This window comes from Fulmarus glacialis, unplaced genomic scaffold (genome assembly GCF_000690835.1).
Source record: "Fulmarus glacialis isolate BGI_N327 unplaced genomic scaffold, ASM69083v1 scaffold22344, whole genome shotgun sequence".
In the NCBI taxonomy this organism is placed as follows: domain Eukaryota; kingdom Metazoa; phylum Chordata; class Aves; order Procellariiformes; family Procellariidae; genus Fulmarus; species Fulmarus glacialis.
In genome coordinates this window covers 1-19,346 of record NW_009210170.1, presented here as the reverse complement: position 1 = coordinate 19,346, position 19,346 = coordinate 1, and the positions used below count along the sequence as shown (strand labels likewise).

Genomic DNA, 19,346 nt, shown 5'->3' with positions numbered 1-19,346 from the left:
ATTATCTGAGAAGTAGTTTTCTCCACTTGTGCATGTAAGTGCTTCTTTGATCTGGGCACTGGAAAATTTATTCAGTGGGAAAACACTATCATATTCATAGCATGCGTTACGTAGTACAAGGTATTTATTATTGTGGTGGCATGAAGGAAAGCAATAAAAAATAATAGGAGCAGTAAGCACTCCCTGTCCAGTCAGATCCAATCAGAGTTAATACATCTCAAGTTTGGGAGACTGGCAGGGATCCAGGGCCTGTATTTGATAGTAATTTTATCCTTTGTGTACAGTGTGGCATTCTTCACTGCTGCTCTGTGTCAGATAGCAAGCTTTAAGTCATAAGAACCATTTCATCTTGTGGTTAATATCTATGTTTATTATCTACTTTAGTTAGAGGTTACACATTTCTTTAGAGGTGCTCATCTCCACTATCTGAGAAGTTCAGTCCTACCTACTGATTAAATGTTTTAGCAGGTCTCTCCAAAATTGGAATGTTTTCTCTTCCTGAGAAGAAGCTTCTGGGAAATTAATATAGACTTTATTTTTGTTTCTTTCATTGTGAATTGTCTTACCCAGCGTTATTTCTTTCTCTTTTCAGAATCCAGGTTATCAAAATTATGCATCTCTTGACAGGTGTAATATTTCCCATTCAGAACCATAAGAATTCTGGTGTCTTCTTTGCCTCAGGGCTTCAGGTTTTGTGTATGTATGTGTGATTTTTAGTACAGTAAGAGCTGGATATTGCCAACACAAGTAGCTGTAATTACAATATATTGCAAAATGAGTATTGTCTGGAATAGGTGTTATTCACATGTAGCTCTTGATATTGAATCTGTTTAGTTATCATCTAACTGGCCTTAGGGAGTAAAATTTTTTCGTGTTTGGGGATAAAAGAGTGTTGCCAGTCACACTCTTCTCAACCACCCGTGTCTGAACTGCAGGCTAATTTGTCCTAATTTATATCTGAAAGTATAAAACTAGATGGCTCACTTCAAGTACAACCTTAAGTACAGCCCTAAGCAATCCTTACATAATTATTTCTTTTGGTAACGTGTTGATTTAAAAGGAGAATTTTTATCCAATGGACCAAAATATTTGAGACGTCTGTTAGGTCTATTGTGATATCATTATTACGATCTATCAGGATTCTTGGTAAAGGTAGTCTCATAGCACATGCTCACAGGTTAATGTGCATATTGGCAAGATCTGTTTTGATTCAAATACAGTAACTATGATCAAAGGCAATAAATGCATACATTTTGTTTTGGCTTTAGGTTTGATGCACCAACATAGTCTTGATATTCTATTTCATTTTGAACCTGACGTTGCTGAAGTGCACTCCTTTTCTGCGCTAGAAGAATGTGTCTTTTTCCATGCCACGCTACTTCAGTCCGATGCAAGACAAAAAAAAAAAGTTACACTGGCCTTCTTTAGGGATGCTGGCTTCATTTGTCATAATCCTTGTAAATATTTTTTTATTACTGAGTAACTTTATAGACAGAACTTGGGTAAATTAAATACAAATTCAAAATGAGATTATTGCTTAGTAAGATCAAGGACTTTGTGCTTGATGTTGTTATGAATCATACCTTTGCTCTGTATTGCCTACCTGAGATTTCCTGATACCTCCACAAGGAAGAAAAAGAGAACAAGTGCGGGGTATTAGAGCCAAACTTGAAATTGTTGTCAGTCACCTGTTTGCCAAGTCCTGAGAAACAACTTTCTGTTCTCAAACTCATTAAAGCCTCATCTAAAGATTTTACGTTGTAGTTTTAACCATATCCTCTCTGCATGAACAGCATTTCTTAAACCAATGTTAGCATGCAAAGTATTGTTATATGCTTGAATTCTCACATTTTAATATCACTTTCTGAAGGAGATATAAATGGTGGTACTTGGTATGGGGACATGATCACGTAGCCGTGCCTTGAGCAAATCTGATACACTTCCATAGGATTATCCTCTGCAATGAACACAGCAACACGAGAGAGAAGGGTCAGCCTGTTGATACAGTGATCCAGATGGTAGCAACAATCATGGGGGATGTAGAGCTGAAGTTTAATTTCTCTTGGGCTTCAAAGTTCAAAGCCATCTCTTCCACTTCCTTGTTGAATGCTTGATCCAGGAGAGAAGGGGCTGCTGTGGATGGGGAGGAGCCCTCCCGGATCCACTCACTGACGGTGTTTTAATCTGCATGCAGAGCACATGCTTCATCTGGCCTGCAGATGCAGGAGCACAGCAGCTCACAAGCCAAGTAGGTAGAGAATTCAGCTAGACAGATGATGCCATGTTCCCTGCTGCAAGGACTATTAAAATATTTTTCTGATACCTTTTTTAAATAAGCACTAAGTGCTCCCTGAAATTCCCTAAGGACATGGAAGATACCTATTGCTTGCAGGGCATAAAATCACATCAGAAGCTACTGAAACTAAGGAAGAGGTTTTTTTCACAGGTTCAGTATATTGCTTCTCTCTCTCACTCCTGTTCCCAGCTCTTTGATCCTCTTCCCCACTGGTGTATGTTAACACGACTCTCATGATTTTTTCTTGGCTGCAGCTGAGACTTTTCTGTCTTTAGTTCAGCTGTCTCCTATACATCGAGGGAGAGTAAGATAACTGCCTGTTGCTGGTTTTGAATTTGTCAGCAAATCAAGTCAGTGTACAAAAAACCAGCGTAACAAAAGAAGTTTTAAATCTTCCATAGGAGAAGGTACCTGTTAAAGTATCTATACTAAGATATTGTTATGGTTACATAAAACAATTTTACAAAAAGTGAAGTTTCAAGTTTTAATTTTTTTCCGTTTAGATGGTATTACTGTTCTGAATACCAGTTTCACACATGGAGTCTTAAGAGAGAGAAAGCTGGCGACTGAACCCAGATCTCACAAGTCTCCAAATTGATCCATAAGAGCAATTTCTTTATTAAAACTTTCATCATTGAAAACTAATTCAATGAGATTGCAAATAAAAGATCATTAAAAGGTACCACTTAATAAAGTCTTAAAATAACTAATGCTGTATGTCATATAAATAAAAGTAAATGGGTTTTTATTGACTATAGCCTCTTAAGGAACTGTAGCTGCTATAGCTTTTGCTTATAGGTATTCTAAAGATATGCCTTACTTCTGAGTAAGTTGAGTGTGTGAACTGTTATGGATATATTCAGCTCCTCCAAATCAGAAAAAAATTTATGAACTTCTATCTTATCCCTCTCAGTCACATCTTTGGCAAGCTGAAAATCTCTTGTAAGAATGAAAATGGAAGAGAAGTAGTAAATAAAGGTGTGAACAATGAGCATGATTCATGAAAAATACATACATTTTGAGATTGTTGAAATTACTTTGTTTCTTTTGTCAGGCAGGAAGAACATCTGTTTTAGATGTAGTGAGGGTAAAAATTTGCCACTATATGTGTATATGAGCTTCAATCTAACAAGGTGAGGAAAAGGAGTGATTTGGTTTGATATTCTTTCTTTGTGAAGAAAACAGACCTAATTGATGTGGAGGCTGAGAAATGTAATTCAGCATGTGTTTTGTTGCTTAGCGTGGGGTTTTGCTTAAAATTCTAGAAAAGACCAAGGGGAAAGCAGAAAAAAGAGGTTTCAGTTTTAGGAGTTAGCAGCTTCAAGTTTGTAGACATAGTCTTTCAAAAAAAGGCATGCTGCTTTTGTTTAGCTGCTAGTTGCTTTGCATCTCAGTCTCGAATAAATCTGAATTTCCCTTTAGAACTTGAATTCTCTATTTATTTGAAAGATTTTTGAATAAATCTGATTGGAGGTGGCTTTAAATTCCAATTTGACATAGGAGGCATGAAATGGCCACTGGGGAATGGTACACAAATTGTACTATTTTCTAAAATATAATACATTTTTGATTCATAGGAAACACTGCCAGTGGAAACCTTGGTTGTACCAACTTACAATCTGTTTTAATTTAAGGAGTGGTAGATGTTTTCTGTATTAAAGCAGGTTTTTAACTCTTTGCATGGTAATTACTGGAAGAAGCCTTAGCTGATTCAACTGCAAATTGAATATTTCTTTGATACTTTTGAGACATTGTAATACATGGGAATTAAGTCTACAGGGGATAGAAGTGTTCTAAAGAATGCATAAAGCTTTAAAGAGCTTTAAAAAGCTTTCTCTAGAAAACAATAAAGAGAGGATTGAGATCGTAGTTGTCCTGATTTCCATTGCTGGATAAATTGCAAAATTGTTGTATTTGAAAATTGTAACTAAATTTCTTTTTTTGGGGGGTGGATGTGGGTTTAGTCTTCAATAATTGATGGACAGTGTTTGTCACTAATTTGTATGTTCTTTCTCTGCCCTACCAAATACATGGCTTTGTTTGAAGAAAGCTCCTTATTTTGGAATAACTAGTATCCAGATGAGCGTTTTTTTATTCAAAGGAGTCTTTGAATCAATAGTTCTAATTCTTGTGTAGAAAGGTTAGTCCATAAATATTCCCTTCATAAAATAAATACATATTATATTTTGACATACAGCCATGAGAAACTCCTCTAGTTGCAGAAGTACAACTGAGTTTCTCTTGGAATAGCCACTAGGGCATTCAGAAGCTTGCCAGTCATTTCAGAAGGTATGCAAATAGATTGTGGCTAAAATTGCACCTCTCAGATTCTTGGCAAATGAGTTAAATTATCTCTCCTGCATAAAAGCCTGGGGACCTGTAATAGACCATCATACCTCTTTTGTTGACAGGCATTATCAACAACCTGTATCATTTCAGCTTTAATTCAAATTAATTTCCAATACTGTAAGGAAGCACATCAGTATTTACTTGAAATGTAATAGCAAAGAGGGAATAAGGAGTCGGAGCCAAAGATAAAGAAAGTAAATCTAAAATACTGTGCGTGCTTGCTTTTTATAGACTATCTTTCAAAGCTGCTGTTGTTACATCCAAGAATTGAAAAACAAAACCAAACCAGATTGCAGAAATACGAGGGGTCTTACCCAGAGAAAAATATTTTAATGTAAGATTTTTCTACATTTTTCTTCTGCTGCTTCCAAAACTCTCTTCAAAGAAAGAGCCAAACCTTTTCTATTTCCTAAGTGTGATAGTTAACCAACTATTCTGTGCTTTGAAACTGTTAATACACTGAATACTCTGTGGTATAACTGTTTGTATATAATTTAAAGGTGGCTTTTACTAAAATATATTCAAATGATATATGTACCATTTTAAGACTTCTTTCTTCCTTTCTAATTGTCCAGACACCAGAAAACTGAATATCTAATTGTAGGATTGCTATGAACTGTGTAGAGTATGACAGGAAGCAGGAAATTTTGATTGATTAGTTGTGGAAGTTGCTTTTCCTTAGATTTGGGAGTCTTTGCTTCCCTGCTCATTTTTGTTAACTTTTCTCTTTCTACTAAACATACTGGCAGACCAACGATGACTATGTTTGTGCCTGGAGTTTCCTAAAAGCTTTTAAGCTGTAGAAGTCTGTGTTTTTATATGGCCAAAGATTCTTAGATTATTGTTACTCTTTAGCAATAGCAGAAATACATAAAAAACCTCTGAAATCCAAAGCCCTTTGAAATTTGGCATGGAGAGAGAATGATGTGGTTTAAAATCTGGGATCATAAAAAAACCCAACCAAACAAAAAACCAACCCCCCTACTTTTCTTTCTGGAGTAGACCTAGAACTAGTAAGGACCTGTTTTTATGTTTACTTCACATGGGGACAAAAACTGCGAGACCGAACATATTCACTATTTTGGGCTAAGGTCTCACATGAACAAGCTGCAAGATTTCTCAAGCCCCAGACTGTAGCTTTTATTTTAAAACATCTCTTGTTCTACTTATAAAGTCCAATTTCTTGAGACACATTGATGATGCTGTAACGATTCAGCTAAAAATATAGCTCACTTGGTAGATTATGTGGATTTTTAGTTGGTTTGCATTCTTGCAACTATAAAAAACAGCTAGGTAATCTAAGAACTTCAGTTAGGGCAGGCTCACTTCTTGGTGGTTTGTGTATATTTTCTGCAGGTGACAGAAACCTGCAATTAGTATTTATTTTGGCTCCAGATTTTCAGTGGTATTAATACTACCTTTTATAATAACAAGTCTGTCACATGGGTTACTGAAATTTAATTAAATGTCCATGAGCAATGATTTGTGAGTTTTCCAGGTTGCTTGCATACTTTTTTCTCCAACAGTGTCCTACGATGGAGTAGGAAAACTAAGGGAAACTGAATAAGGGAGTGCTTAAGCTTTTCTATTTCCTGTAAGTGATGGCACAGAGGGTAACTAGCATTTCATTTAGCCTACTTAGTATTTAAAAATAAGTCTCCCTATTAGCAGGGCAGAACAATTTACAACATTTCTTGGGGAAATGCAACAAAATTCTTTTTGTATTTCCAGCTACAATATTTATTAGAAGCTTTTGTTATACAATTATATAATTACCTTTTTAATCTAATAAATGTGCTTTATATCTGTATTTCTGTTAATATCCACCATTGTCTTGTTATCATCATGATGATAATGAGCTGTGATAGCAAGGCAATCACAGTAGTTTATTGCTGAAATTCTTCGTAAGCTTCTCAGAGTTTTTATCCTCTATCAAGGCTGCAAAAGAGAACATGTTCAGATTTTTAACCTCCATTTTTGACTTAAACTTGTAGAAAAATCACATCATATATATTTTATTATACCAAGAATGTACTAAAAGTGGAGAAAAAGAATGAATTAACTAGCACACTGACCAGATTGTTCAAACAGTCATTTAATTTAAAATGGAGAGACAAACTATGAACATGTAAAACAGCTCTGAAAATAAAAATAAAAATTTTTAAAAATTGAAATTTATGCCTTGACAAAGCATCAAAATTCCATATTCATTTTTGAGGTTCACTTTTTTTCCCCCAAAGAAGTAATGAATATACATTTAAAAATATGAAAATATTTAAAGTAAAACTCTGTAAATTAACATGGACATTTTAAAATCAAACTATATTCTTTTTATTTTCTGTATCATTGTAGAGGTACTACCATGACATTGACGTGCTGGAGCATGTCCAGAGAAGGGCAACGAAGCTGGTGAAGGGTCTAGAGAACAAGTCTTATGAGGAGCGGCTGAGGGAACTGGGACTGTTTAGCCTGGAGAAGAGGAGGCTGAGGGGAGACCTCATCGCGCTCTACAACTACCTGAAAGGAGGTTGTAGCGAGGTGGGGGTTGGTCTCTTCTGCCAAGTAACTAGCGATAGGACGAGAGGAAATGGCCTCAAGTTGCGCCAGGGGAGGTTTAGATTGGATATTAGGATATTAGTGATTGGATATCACTGAAAGAGTGGTCAAGCCTTGGAACAGGCTGCCCAGGGAAGTGGTGGAGTCACCATGTCTGGAAGTATTTAAAAGACGTGTAGATGAGATGCTGAGGGACATGGTTTAGTGGTGGACTTGGCAGTGCTAGGTTAATGGGTGCACTTGATGATCTTGAAGGTCTTTTCCAACCTAAATGATTCTATGATTCTGTGATTTACCCATAATGTATTTTTAGTTTTTAAAGCAGAACAGTTGAAGCTCAGTCTTTCACTTGTCCTTTAGGCTGTAGTATGATTAAAAACCTATTTCTGTGAATCAAGTATAAATACATATCTCAGAAACCTGGAGGTAAAAGATAAATTAAGTTACAGAGAATGGTTATATTATCTTATCTTCTAAATATGCCCTTGCTTTAAACCAAATTGTACCCCACCCCCATATGGGAAAACAGATTGTAGCAAAGGCTTTAATTATCCGTATTCTACCAATGATTTAACTAATTTTAAAGTTATTTTTAGAAAGAGCAAAAAAGAGCAGGTTTTAAATCCTCTCATATTCTGTGTACCATATGCATCTTTTTTGATGTTACACAGATTGCTAAAGTCCTGGGCTTTCCCTTTGTAGGCTCAACCAGCTGCTGCATTAGCTGTTCCTGTGTCTTTTTTCTGTGTTGAGCGCGCTTAAGCCCTTATGCAACCTAATACTTTCTGTCATTGGAATAATTTTCTGCTGTTAACCAAATGCATGTTCTGCTTTGCAGTGGGGCTTTCTTTCCATTCCTGTAGTGGAGGAAAGCAAATACTGATGATGCATTTTTTCGCAGTGACAGGGTATTTATCAATCACCTTGCACTTTCTTTTATTTTGTACTATTATACATTCTGTACATCGGTTTTATGTTTGGTATTTCAGTTTATTCTTCTGAAAGACCTGTGCCTTGAAGACAACCCTAATGCCCTATTTTTTCTCTTTCTATGGTGTTTAATTAGTACAAATGTTACATGATGAATGTAAATAATGTTTATATACACATATGGATAATATTTACAAGAAATTTAACATTAACATATTTTTTTTCTTTAATTTCAGCAGTCTTCATACTGTCTGAATGCTTTTATTTTCTCACTGGAAAAATAATTTGTATACAACAAATAATATGCAGAAACAGCGTATAATGGACAAAATCAAAGTAGTTAATAAATATAATTTTTGAAAGTTTATTTCAAATTACACTTGAAAATATGCGTAATTTGTATCCGTTTCAACTACACTTTAAAATGTATTCTCCCAAATATCCATTTATTAATTTTAAACTTTTCTTTAAAACAAAAAACCTGATTACTGTGTTGACAGATTGTTAAGGGTGTCAATGAGTTTGTTTTAATGTATTATAATATACCTAGAGTAGTGTATTTCTTGCATAGGTCATACCGTATTCAAGTTCAGTTACAAATGTCACTTGAAGTACTGAATATAGCTTTAACTTCCATTTTCTGTGTCTTGCGTTGACTGCCCTTTCCTCCGTATTGACCACAATCTTGTATCTGCTTAAGACATCTTGCTTTTCTAAACAGTATTTTGTGGGGAAATTGCAAAATAGGCCCTTTTTTACCTTGACTGTTCTTAGTTTATAATTTGCAATCAATTTTGCTGTTCCTTGAGTTTTTCTTGGTGTATGCAGGGAGGCATATAGGCACCTTATTGTGCTCACAAAGTATAGGAATACTTGTAAAGTCACAAACATAGGCATACAGCTGGCCTGAGGATATATTTGAGACTATTACAAGTTTCTTTTGCTGGCAACTCATATAGTTTAGAAGGCACCAGTGACTTTTTTTGCAACATTACTGCAAGATGATACCGTAGACTTCTCCTCTGAAAAACGTTAACTTGGATTCTGTGTTCTGGTGCTGGTTCAGTTGCTTTCTGGAGACCAACCCTCTCTCCAAGGTTGGTCTAAACTACAATAAAATGAAGATTAAATTAGATTTTGTTCCACTGTTAAATATGGCAAGAGTTAAGACTGAAAGTGTTTCCCTCCCCAAAAGGAATGGGTAGAGGGTTTTCTCCCTTCTTTTAAAAAAGTGAAATGAACTTGCTTCGGTACTGCCTCATTTTGGATGATTTGTTAAAGATGTTTTTGCTTGAAGAGTGCAACAATATTTTGTAAACATAATAGCTCATATAAATATTGATTCTTCTCCATAGCAAGAAGTTGCTACAGCTTCTTTGAGTGTTCTTATGTCTGTTAGGAAACTCAAGAAATTACAGGTTTATTAGTTTGTTGCGTCTGCCATTTGTTTGTGTGTTCATTTTCTGTTTTCCTTTGCAGGAAAGGAAATATCACCATAGAAGTTATAATGATTTCAACCACACTCTTGCAGTGTTCTCCATTGCTGGCTATGCTTTATACCATTTACGTCTTAAACTTTGCTTTTCAGTTTTAGAGATCATCTTTTGATTTTGTCCCATTATCATTTTGTTCATTACAGACTCTGTTGCCTCCAAGCTTGTTCTCTACAACTCCATCTCAGGTTTTCTGTTCAGTTCTTCATAGTCTCCTATGCATTACATAGTAATATTTCAACTAGAATTTTTTTTTCCTCTTCATTCACAGTGATTAGATTTCTAATGTTCAGTTGCTGGTTTTGCAGGTCTCTTTAAAAGTATAGCAGTACAAGTTAACAAAGCACATTATTTACTCATTCTGGCCAATGTCATTATCTTTTACTACTCCTGTATATACTCCATCCCCCTTAAATGAAGGCTGTCGGGTGTCTGGATCTATTCCAGCATGTCTTGCTTACGCTCAGGATGCGAAGATGCCATTCATTTGGATTCTTGAATACCTGTTGGACTCAGCCTTGACATTTGTGATGAAACTGGAATTTTCGTGTGTCCATGGCAATAAAGTTACATCCATTAGGAAGGTCTGTGTTTTCTATTCTTCTTAGCTATTTTTTGGCAGAAGTGGACAGTTAGTTTGATTATAAAGTCAATATTCACTTGAAAGATTTTGACAGGTCTGAAAACCTCCATGCCCCAAAGCTGTATTCAAGACTCATTTCTTTCCCTGCTTCTCTCTTTATTTTGCTTTGCAACTGTGCTGTGAAAATGGCTGAACAGAGAACACTTTTGAGGATGGGACTTTTACAAGTTCTTTAGGAAATCTGCAATCTTTGCTGGAGGCTGGATGCATAATGTTGCACACACTGTAGTAGAATTGGAAACACTGGAGTAAAGCACCTGGCTTTGGAAAGTACTGATGCAACAGCTATGATTTTCCACTGTAAGGAAGCCTGGTATAGCCAGTATTACCTGCTAGTGTAGTTTGAGGAGGTCGATAGCTATGTACCCTTGCTACGTACCATAGTCTGATGCACATAGCCGCCAATTCAAGCTGTGTGTGTCTCAAAGTTGCAGAATGAAAACAGATCCTCACCCTCATTTGGGCTCTCAGGTGGTCCATGCAAAATCAGAGTCATAGGCAGGAGGAATTTAAAGCAGAGGAGATAGGTTATAGAAGGTCAGAAGTAGGAGAGTTTACTGAAGCAGAGGTAGATCTTGGATGACATTTTATTCCTTTTTACTGAACTTGCATATGACCCACATTGCTGCTGTGAAGGGTGGTGTTTCTTCCTAATGATCTGTGGGATCTCTGGCACTGCTTCTTCACTTAAAGCCCAGTCATTTATGACTTTTGACATTTCTGTATGAGTGCTGATCCTCTTAGACAACAAATGGGAAAGGAATGATTTGGGAGATAATGAAAAAAAGCAAAAGGAAATGGGAGGAACGGAGACTGTATGCCAAGATCAGAAGGAAGAACAAGAGCAATGACAGCTGTCCTGGGGAAGGCATTAGTGCAGCAGTTCTCAAAGTGAGAATATTTTATTTCGTTGTAGGGTAGTGTGCTGCTGTAACCATATTCTCCAGGTCATAGACCTGGACATAAAAAAATGGTAATTCTGCCCTCTACAATAAAAAAATGTATTGAGGAGAAAAGAAACATAAAATATTTGGGTTTTGATCATATTCTCTTCTCCAAAGCTGCACTTCTGAATTAAATGTGTATGTAGGCATGGGGGAAGGAGGCCTCCAGTCATGTTTTTTTTCTTCTCTTTTATCTTTGGGGAGATGACAGCAAGTGACTTAGTCTAAAGATGCCAGACCCAGCACAGTGGCAGGAAGAAATACTAGTCTGTACGAGAAGCACATGTTGAATGCATACCTGATTTTTGACTCATGCAGGAAAAAGATGGCAAGCCAAATGCAATGTATCATGAATCATACTGAATCTGTTGGCTGCCAGTTAGACAAGTGATATAGAGTTGTACTTACTGATCTATAAAATGATACCAACTCATTTATGTGTGTAAAATAATCTCACTGCTTCTTCTTTTCTTACTCTTAGTACGTTTTTCCCACTTCTGTGCTCCAAAAAATCATTTGTTTTTTCACTCAGTGACTAACTAATACAGCCACTGATTTTTTTCTGGGCACTTCTCGGACCATATTTTGACCTTGAAAGTTGCTGTCATTGTAGTTGAGATTTTGCATCCAGCAGTCGCCAGTGGAAACACTGCTTGTTACGTTCTTCGGTTGAGCTGGTTATCGCTTAATTGTGAGACAAAACTGACTCTTGGCAAAGGTTTAATTAATCTTTGGATATAACTCTACTTTAGGCTGTTTGGAAAAAAGTGATAGTCAAATTAGAATTTTTTTTTATATCAAAAAGGTTAAATTTTAACGACAATTAAAATTGTCATTTAATAAAAGTTTTTTTCTGACAAATACTCTTACACACAGTAAATCCTGACAAGCTTGTTTATACCAAGAAAGGAGAAAAATATAAACAGTTATATGAAATGATTATATTAAGAATTGAGAGGTTGGTCAGAAGACTTTAACACACAGACATGATCTGTTACACTCAAAATCTTGTTATGGACAAAGGGGAATGCACTGAGCTAAGCATTTATGGTTCATCTAATTAGTTTTGACTAATAAAATTAAGTCCATATTATCTACTTACTAAAGTTTTGTTAATAATATTGTTAAAATCTTTTATATAAACATCCTACTAACTCCCCCTGTTATTTGGTGTTATGCTCCCCCTTCCAGTACTTCTCCAGGTCTTCAGGTTGACTATTCAGTCTTCCTCAGGAAGGGGGAGGAGACTTTTACAGTGAGTAGCATCTTGGTTTCTCCACCTCCTCTTCAGTTTTGGAGTCTGCTTGAGGCTGCTTTTCTGTATTTTCTTAAGGTTGCTTACTCGCTGTTCCTCACTACTTCCAGGCAGAGTCTGGGAGCCGCACGCTGCCTCCCCCAGCCCCACGACCCCGGAGGGGCTGCTTGTCCCGCAGTGACTACGTAGGGGTGCCAGCCCCCTGCCCCGGGCGCTCCCAGAGTGAAGCCAACGTAGGGGAGGCCACAGGCACGTGGCCACCAGGCAGTTGCTGCCACGGCTAAAACCAGCTCTCGCCAAGGCAGGGCCAGAACCATGCTGAGAGCCCGCGCTGCCAGCTGCCCACCAAGCCTCTGGCCGCCTGCTAGCGATGGCAAAAACCATATTTACTGGGCTGCAGAACAGAGCATCCCAAACATTTGTCTTGCAATTGTTAGCGACTCACAAGAGATGTTACAGTCTTTCGAGACTTCACGTCAGTAAGAGCTGATCTCAGTATGTGTTTGCAGTGTTGGATCTTTAATATTTACTATTGCTGGCACATAGAAGATTGCATAATCCAGTTTTGGTCAGAGAGCTACCTAAAATATTTATCAGTGTGAGAATGTGGTCCTTTGTGTTCAGAACAAATGTTCTTTGATAATTTTTAAATTATTTAAAAACTTTGCATGAGTGAATCAGAAATCTAATCAGTCGTCTGACACTGGTTTGTGATGCTGCTTAGAAATCACAATAAGAATAGAAGCGAAGAGCAAATGCTAAAAGGTATGATTTTTCAGAGGTCAAAATCCAGATAAGAAGGGACGCAGACTCGTTTTATTGTTATATTCACCTAGACTCAATTAAGACCTGCAGATATTCATGCATATGTGCTTTATTAAATGAATGCGATACATATCTGAAACCCATAGTTTTTAACGCATAGAATTTTAAAACAGACTGGGGCAATGATGGACTTTATTGCTTTTTAAACTGCTTTAAACACAGGAAAGTGTAGTACAATCTGATAAACTGAAATCAATAACCCTTGCTGTGAATGTGCATTTATAATAGCCAGACTTTGAAAGCGTGTTTTCTAGTAACTATTGCTGTGAAGTCTGTTCTGCACTAATAAAATTATTTCTTACTGTATTACATCACATAGAAAACTCTAATGGCTGTTTTCAAGTTCTTTTCACTGTACTATAAGTAATTTAGGAAACTCCAGTCAAAGTACTCCCACATTCACTCCCTTCATTGAAAACATCCGGCATGGGACGAAGATTTGTTCACTGAATGACACCAAGTAGGTAGAATTGTTAGTATGATTTTTAGTAACTCATTTTCCTCTTGCCTTTGCAGACTATGGCACTATTAAGAAAGTGCTTGCCCCAATGAACCAGACTTCAAGCAGCTGCCTGCTCGAGGAAATTGAGCTCCTGCCGAAAAGTCAGCGAGAGCCCATCAGGAGCCTTCAGATCCTGCACAGCCAGAGTGTCCTTTTTGTGGGCCTTCAGGAACATGTGATTAAGGTCCCCCTGAAGAGATGTCTCTTTTACAAAACATACAGGTATGAAGAATCAGCTAGTTTGATTTGATTGGAGAAAAATGCTTGCGGGGGGTTGAAGAAAATGGGAAGGAAAAATGACTAAGTAGGAATCCAAATTAATTACCTCTCTCAGCAATGACTTTCTATGTACACTGTTTATCAGAAGTGTCTCTGACTTCTTTTACTAACTTGTTAGGACTAGATGAGGCTCTCAAGGAATTATATTGATATTTAAGTGTCATTAGACAGATTCTGAATTGTGAAATGAAACAGTAAGAAATGGTTTGTGTAGAAAACAAGTATCTGATAATGTGCAATATAGCTGCTGGTTTAATATATTTAAAGCTTGAAACTTGGACAAATTTAAGTTGGGGTTTTTTTTAAGCTGTATTATAACCGAGTAAACATTATCTCTGTGGGTTCAGAAAGAAGACTAGATTGGATGAACTGAGAGCTAAGACTAGTTGGAAAAGTGGCTATTTAAAGGTAGTGCTGGATCAGGAAACCATAATAAATGTAAATATCCTACTACGTGAAAGTGTTACACAACTAACAGTTGTTCAATCAAACAAGGAAAATAACTTAAAAATTATCACTTGGTTTTAGACTGAATTATGTTAGTTAAGGAATTTAAAGTTCAACATACAACTTTTTCTATAGGTTATCCAAAAGTACTTCTGGGTTGCGAAACATATGTTATTAGAGATTGTTAATTTCATCTAATTGGTTATATCTTCCCTTTGATAGAAGTGTGGTACAGTAATTCAGCACAATTTTTCTGTTTTACGTTGCCTTTCTTGGCTGCTACAGTCAGGATCGCAGAGACGTTATTTGTGCAGCAGACAGAGCGATTACACCTCCCGTGAAAGGCAGCGACCATTTGCAGGTGGAGATGTTTCTGGGTGTCAGAGGGGACACGCACGCGGTCACAGCAGGGAGGTGACCGCAGGACGCGGGTGCAGAGCTGCGGCTCGGAGGCAGTGGAAGGACTTTTCCGAGGGACCTGGCTCTACATGGGGATTGGTGCTATGCAGGAGGCAGTGAAAGGCTACCGGGTTGAGAACAAGACTGGAGGAAAATCTGTGCCCTGGGAAGCTGGAGTAGACCAGGGAAGGGGCGATTCTCCTCATTACAGTTCTTTACCAGCCCCTTTTGTTTATGTAGCGTATTTTAGGTATTTTCTGCTAAAATAGCCGTGATAGGACACTCAAAGCCCCATTAGAGGTTCTGCAAAGCTCACTTTAAGGAAAAGTTGTATATAGGCAAGTTTCTGCCTCAAGCTGTTGGTTGGTTTAGGGGCCAACATAGGACCAAGTTTCACCTTTCTTTGGTTTAGCGAGTTGAAACGGGATGTGTGGTGGTCCTGTAGCCCTTTTTGTTTTGTTTCCTCTTTTTCGTTAAGTGGAGGACTTGTATTTTGGGAGAGAGAGGGGTGCATGCGTGTATATCTGGAGAACGAAAAATATAATGACATATTCTTGTGCTTCTCTCTTTTCTTGAATATGACATGATTATGCCGTTCTGGTTGTACAAGACATTAAACATGTTTTCTTAAGCAGATGTGTGTATTTCAGAAAGGGAGATTGGGCTGGTATCCTCTGTTTTCTTAGGGACTCTGTAAACACAGAGAGCTCAATAATACGGGTGTCCCGTATTTACACCAAATCTACACTCTGCTTGAAACATTTCAAGGCTGCAGCCTTATTATGTAATTAGTGAGATGTGAACTCCAAAATCCAGAGGTGAGACTTACAGAGCACCTGCTTAACTGGTACCTGTGCTTCTGTCAGGACAATTCCCGAGGCAGATCAGTGCTATCCCGACTGCAGGACCCAAACATGCTTCTGCCCTCGCAGGGTGGGACCACTGTCTAAAATCATAGACCTCATACACAGCTGCAGGCTAGGCATTCTCCCTTTTTGAGCAGTGGGGTCTAACTGACTAGATTTTAAGAGTGTTTAAAAAAAAAAAAAAAAGTGGTGCTGTTCCCATTTTACTGAGTAGAACAGTAGTTAAATTTTTTGAAATGATAATTTATTCCTCTGCCCAGAGGTATGTGAAGTCTCGTCTTCCACTGGAAGGACTTACTTAAAAGGAGATAAAATTATTACTTGTGGGCTTTTTCAGTCATATCTTTTGTAGTTTTATCACTTTGCCTGGAATTATTAAAGATCCATTGCACCAGAAGGGTTACCGTCCATGCTTTCTTCCTGGTTAAAGAGTTTACCAGCAATTCTAGCTCTATTTTTGTGAGAAAGGAGAGGATTTACAGCTGTGAACTAGATGAAATAAGACATTTCCTCGTCATCTATCATTAGAGACTCAGATGGTTTGGAAAACGCAGACATAATCTTTTTCTCACCTATCACTTACTTTTGGCTTGACTAGTTTTTTCTTGGTTTATGCTGGATTTCAAGCATATTTGGTTCTCTACAGGTGGAGAGAGTGTAGATACCTTACTTGGGGCTATAAATTTCACTAGGTAATGAAACACCTGAAACTTAAATCACTGCATTGCTGGGTGCTTTAATACTCACATTCTTGTTATATGTTGCCAACTATTACTTCCATACTATAGCAATGGGTAAACAGAGTAATGAGTAAACCTTACCTAAGGAAAATGCCTTGGGGCATTGTGGTTCTTTTTTTGGATTATTTTCATTTTATCTATTCACATTTATCATACTTGAGGCTGTATAGCTATGCCAAGGTTATATTCTGAACTTTCATCAATAATAACTGGAGTTTCTTCCCCAGATCAAGGGCATGTGTAGTCTTTAATATCTACTTCACATAATTTTTGAGAAATAGAGCATGTTTGAGTATAAATAACAGCCTTAAAAAACCCAAAAGGCTGAAGATGTATGAACTTATCTGTCCTGCCTTTTTGTGTCAATGGCAGAGTGCTCACCATCTAATCTTTTCTAATCTTTTTGTTTAGGTTTATTGCAAGGGTTTCAGACAATGCAACTTCAGTCCCTCTGCTCAGCAGACTGTTCCACAAGCTAATATCTCAATGTCAAGATAATTTTCTTCAGATTGTCTATTTTTTATTTTTATTTCATTATTCCTTGTTCTATCTTCACGTACCAGCCTCTAAAGCATGTGGTTATTGCTTTTATTCGTAGTTTATTATGTCTCCTTGATTATCACTCTGATATGTTGTACATATTTAGCTAATTCGTATTTCCTTATAAATCTGTTCCTCCAGCATTTTCTTGTGGTGGAGTCTTCTGTGACATGATATTGCCTCTGACAGACATTCCCTCTGATTCCAGACAGTGCTGTTCTACCAGCTCATGGCTCCGCTCCCACAGACCCTGTTAGCTAAGGCCCTTGAAAATATTGTTTTATGTTTGGAGACTAAATTTGATTTTTTTTCTTTTTTTGGTGTTCTAGGTGCAGTTCAGTACACTTTATTGCTGTGACAGCAGACCATATCACAGGCAGAGCCTGTTGTAACACCTGTAGTTTGGGTTGCTCAGCACTTTCCATTACACCATGATGTTTTCGTTGTTTATGAGTTGCCCATGTTAGTTATTTGGATTGAGAGTTTTCATGGAGGGGGTATCCCACAGACTTCTGCCAATGGCTGAATAGTTTAAAACATCCTGTCATAATCCTGCTGTTTTCAGGAATTAGCTAGGGAAAAATAGTTTGGGTCATGTGAATTCTTAGAGTATTCCAAAAAGCCCTGGTGTCTTCATGCTCCACGAGGAAACCGCAGAGCAGTTACCTTAGTTCGGCTCTCCCTGGGGAAAATCCTTGAGGTTTGACCAGGTTATTATCACCTGGGTATTCTAATTCACACATGTTTATCAAACTTTTACAGAAGACCATCAACATTATTCACTGGAGCTATTATTTTCACTAAGAATTCTCGAGCTCTCTGTACTTCTTCAGAGTTGAATAGGCCAAGCATAAAGCACAACTGACTTTTGTATACCCGCTAATTAACTGTAATGCGAGATAAATAGAATGATTATCATAAGATAACTATTAAATTCCCTAAAGTTGCAGTGTTTGCTATTTACTTTGAAGGCCCTAAGCACTGTAATAAGGAGTAAGATCTGTAAAGACTCCCTCCCCTGAAACAAAGAACCAGTCGGCTTTCTTTTATTGGCAGCTATAGCCTTCAAAAGCAACCTTGGATGGCAGTGATTTCTCTGAGGCAAATTTGTCGATGTAATAATTTGTACTGGAGTTTTCAGTGCATCAGTATTGAAAGTAGGGTTAATGAAAAGTTGTATCAGCCCAACGTTCTGCAAAATCTTACCAAGCAAGGGTCAAGAGTTGGTATTTCTGATGGAAGATAGGTTTCACACACTTAGAAGGCTTGAAAGCTAATCTTACTATGATGTTATGTCTAAGTAAATAAATAGTGCCATCTGCTAAAAGCTGTACAAATAGTGACTTCTCTGGAGTAAAGAAAACAACTTTTGGAAATTTTTGAGTATTGTTTTTTACATTATATGCTTAAAATATTATTGGGTCACAAGATTGTTTTGCTAAGTAATGTTATCATAGCTATTCTACTGTAACCCTGACTTTTCTCTCTCTGTACTCCGTCATTTTTATTTTGGCTTCGTTGTTAACCATCAGATACGCAATCTGTACATACGCAGAAGATAACTGTAGCAGCACAGTAATAAGAGGGGTACTGGATTAACTAACAGAAGAAAACAATTATTGCAAATTTGGTTGTGCTTTATTTCATTCCTAGAACTTACTGGATTAAGTATTTCAACCACTGTTGCATTCCTTTATTTTTCCTTGGCTATAGATGTTGCTTCCTCAGAAGTACTGTCGCACTTAGTACGAACCTGTTTTCCTGGGAATAAAACACTGTGGCTATCATTACATAGCAGAATAATGATTCCTGTATACTAATATTATACAAGTTAACAACCAGTAATGTGGTCTAAACTATTATTAGGTGCTAATGTGTCCAGAAGGCCTTGCCAACGCATGGAATTGAAATTGCTGTTTTGAAATAATCATTCCAGAATAGTTATTTTTGGATATCCAGGTGGATTTCCTTATTTCAAAATATGCAAGCCTTAGTCCAGTTTAAATCAGAGAAACACACTGCTACAACAGAATGTAGAGGCCTAATCTGAATTAGTAATTCCAGCGTAATATTCCAGAATCAGAATCTCCATAAATTTCCCAAACTAGGATAAACCGAATCCTGGCTGCAAGACTAGATTATAAGCACATTTTAAAAATGTGAAGTCTTTTTTTAGATATTAGATACACTGCAAAATTATCTTCAATTGGTGTGAACTTACGAGAACACTAGTAAAGTCAGCAAAATGATGAAATAGAATCATAGAACCATTAAGGTTAGAA

The 19,346-nt window shown here is 37.1% G+C and overlaps 1 protein-coding gene across 1 annotated transcript in view; it reads left to right on the top strand.

The window, feature by feature from the left end:
• The window catches only part of LOC104076280 (semaphorin-5A-like), a gene marked incomplete at both ends in the record, with an annotated part of 31,960 nt that extends 17,027 nt beyond the window's left edge, over positions 1–14,933 (top strand). Inside the window, 2 exons of the mRNA XM_009577096.1 lie at positions 13,808–14,015; positions 14,805–14,933. Of these exons, the coding sequence (XP_009575391.1) occupies positions 13,808–14,015; positions 14,805–14,933 (337 nt within the window). The remainder of the gene's footprint in view (positions 1–13,807; positions 14,016–14,804) is intronic.
• Between the last annotated feature and the right edge of the window lie 4,413 nt (positions 14,934–19,346).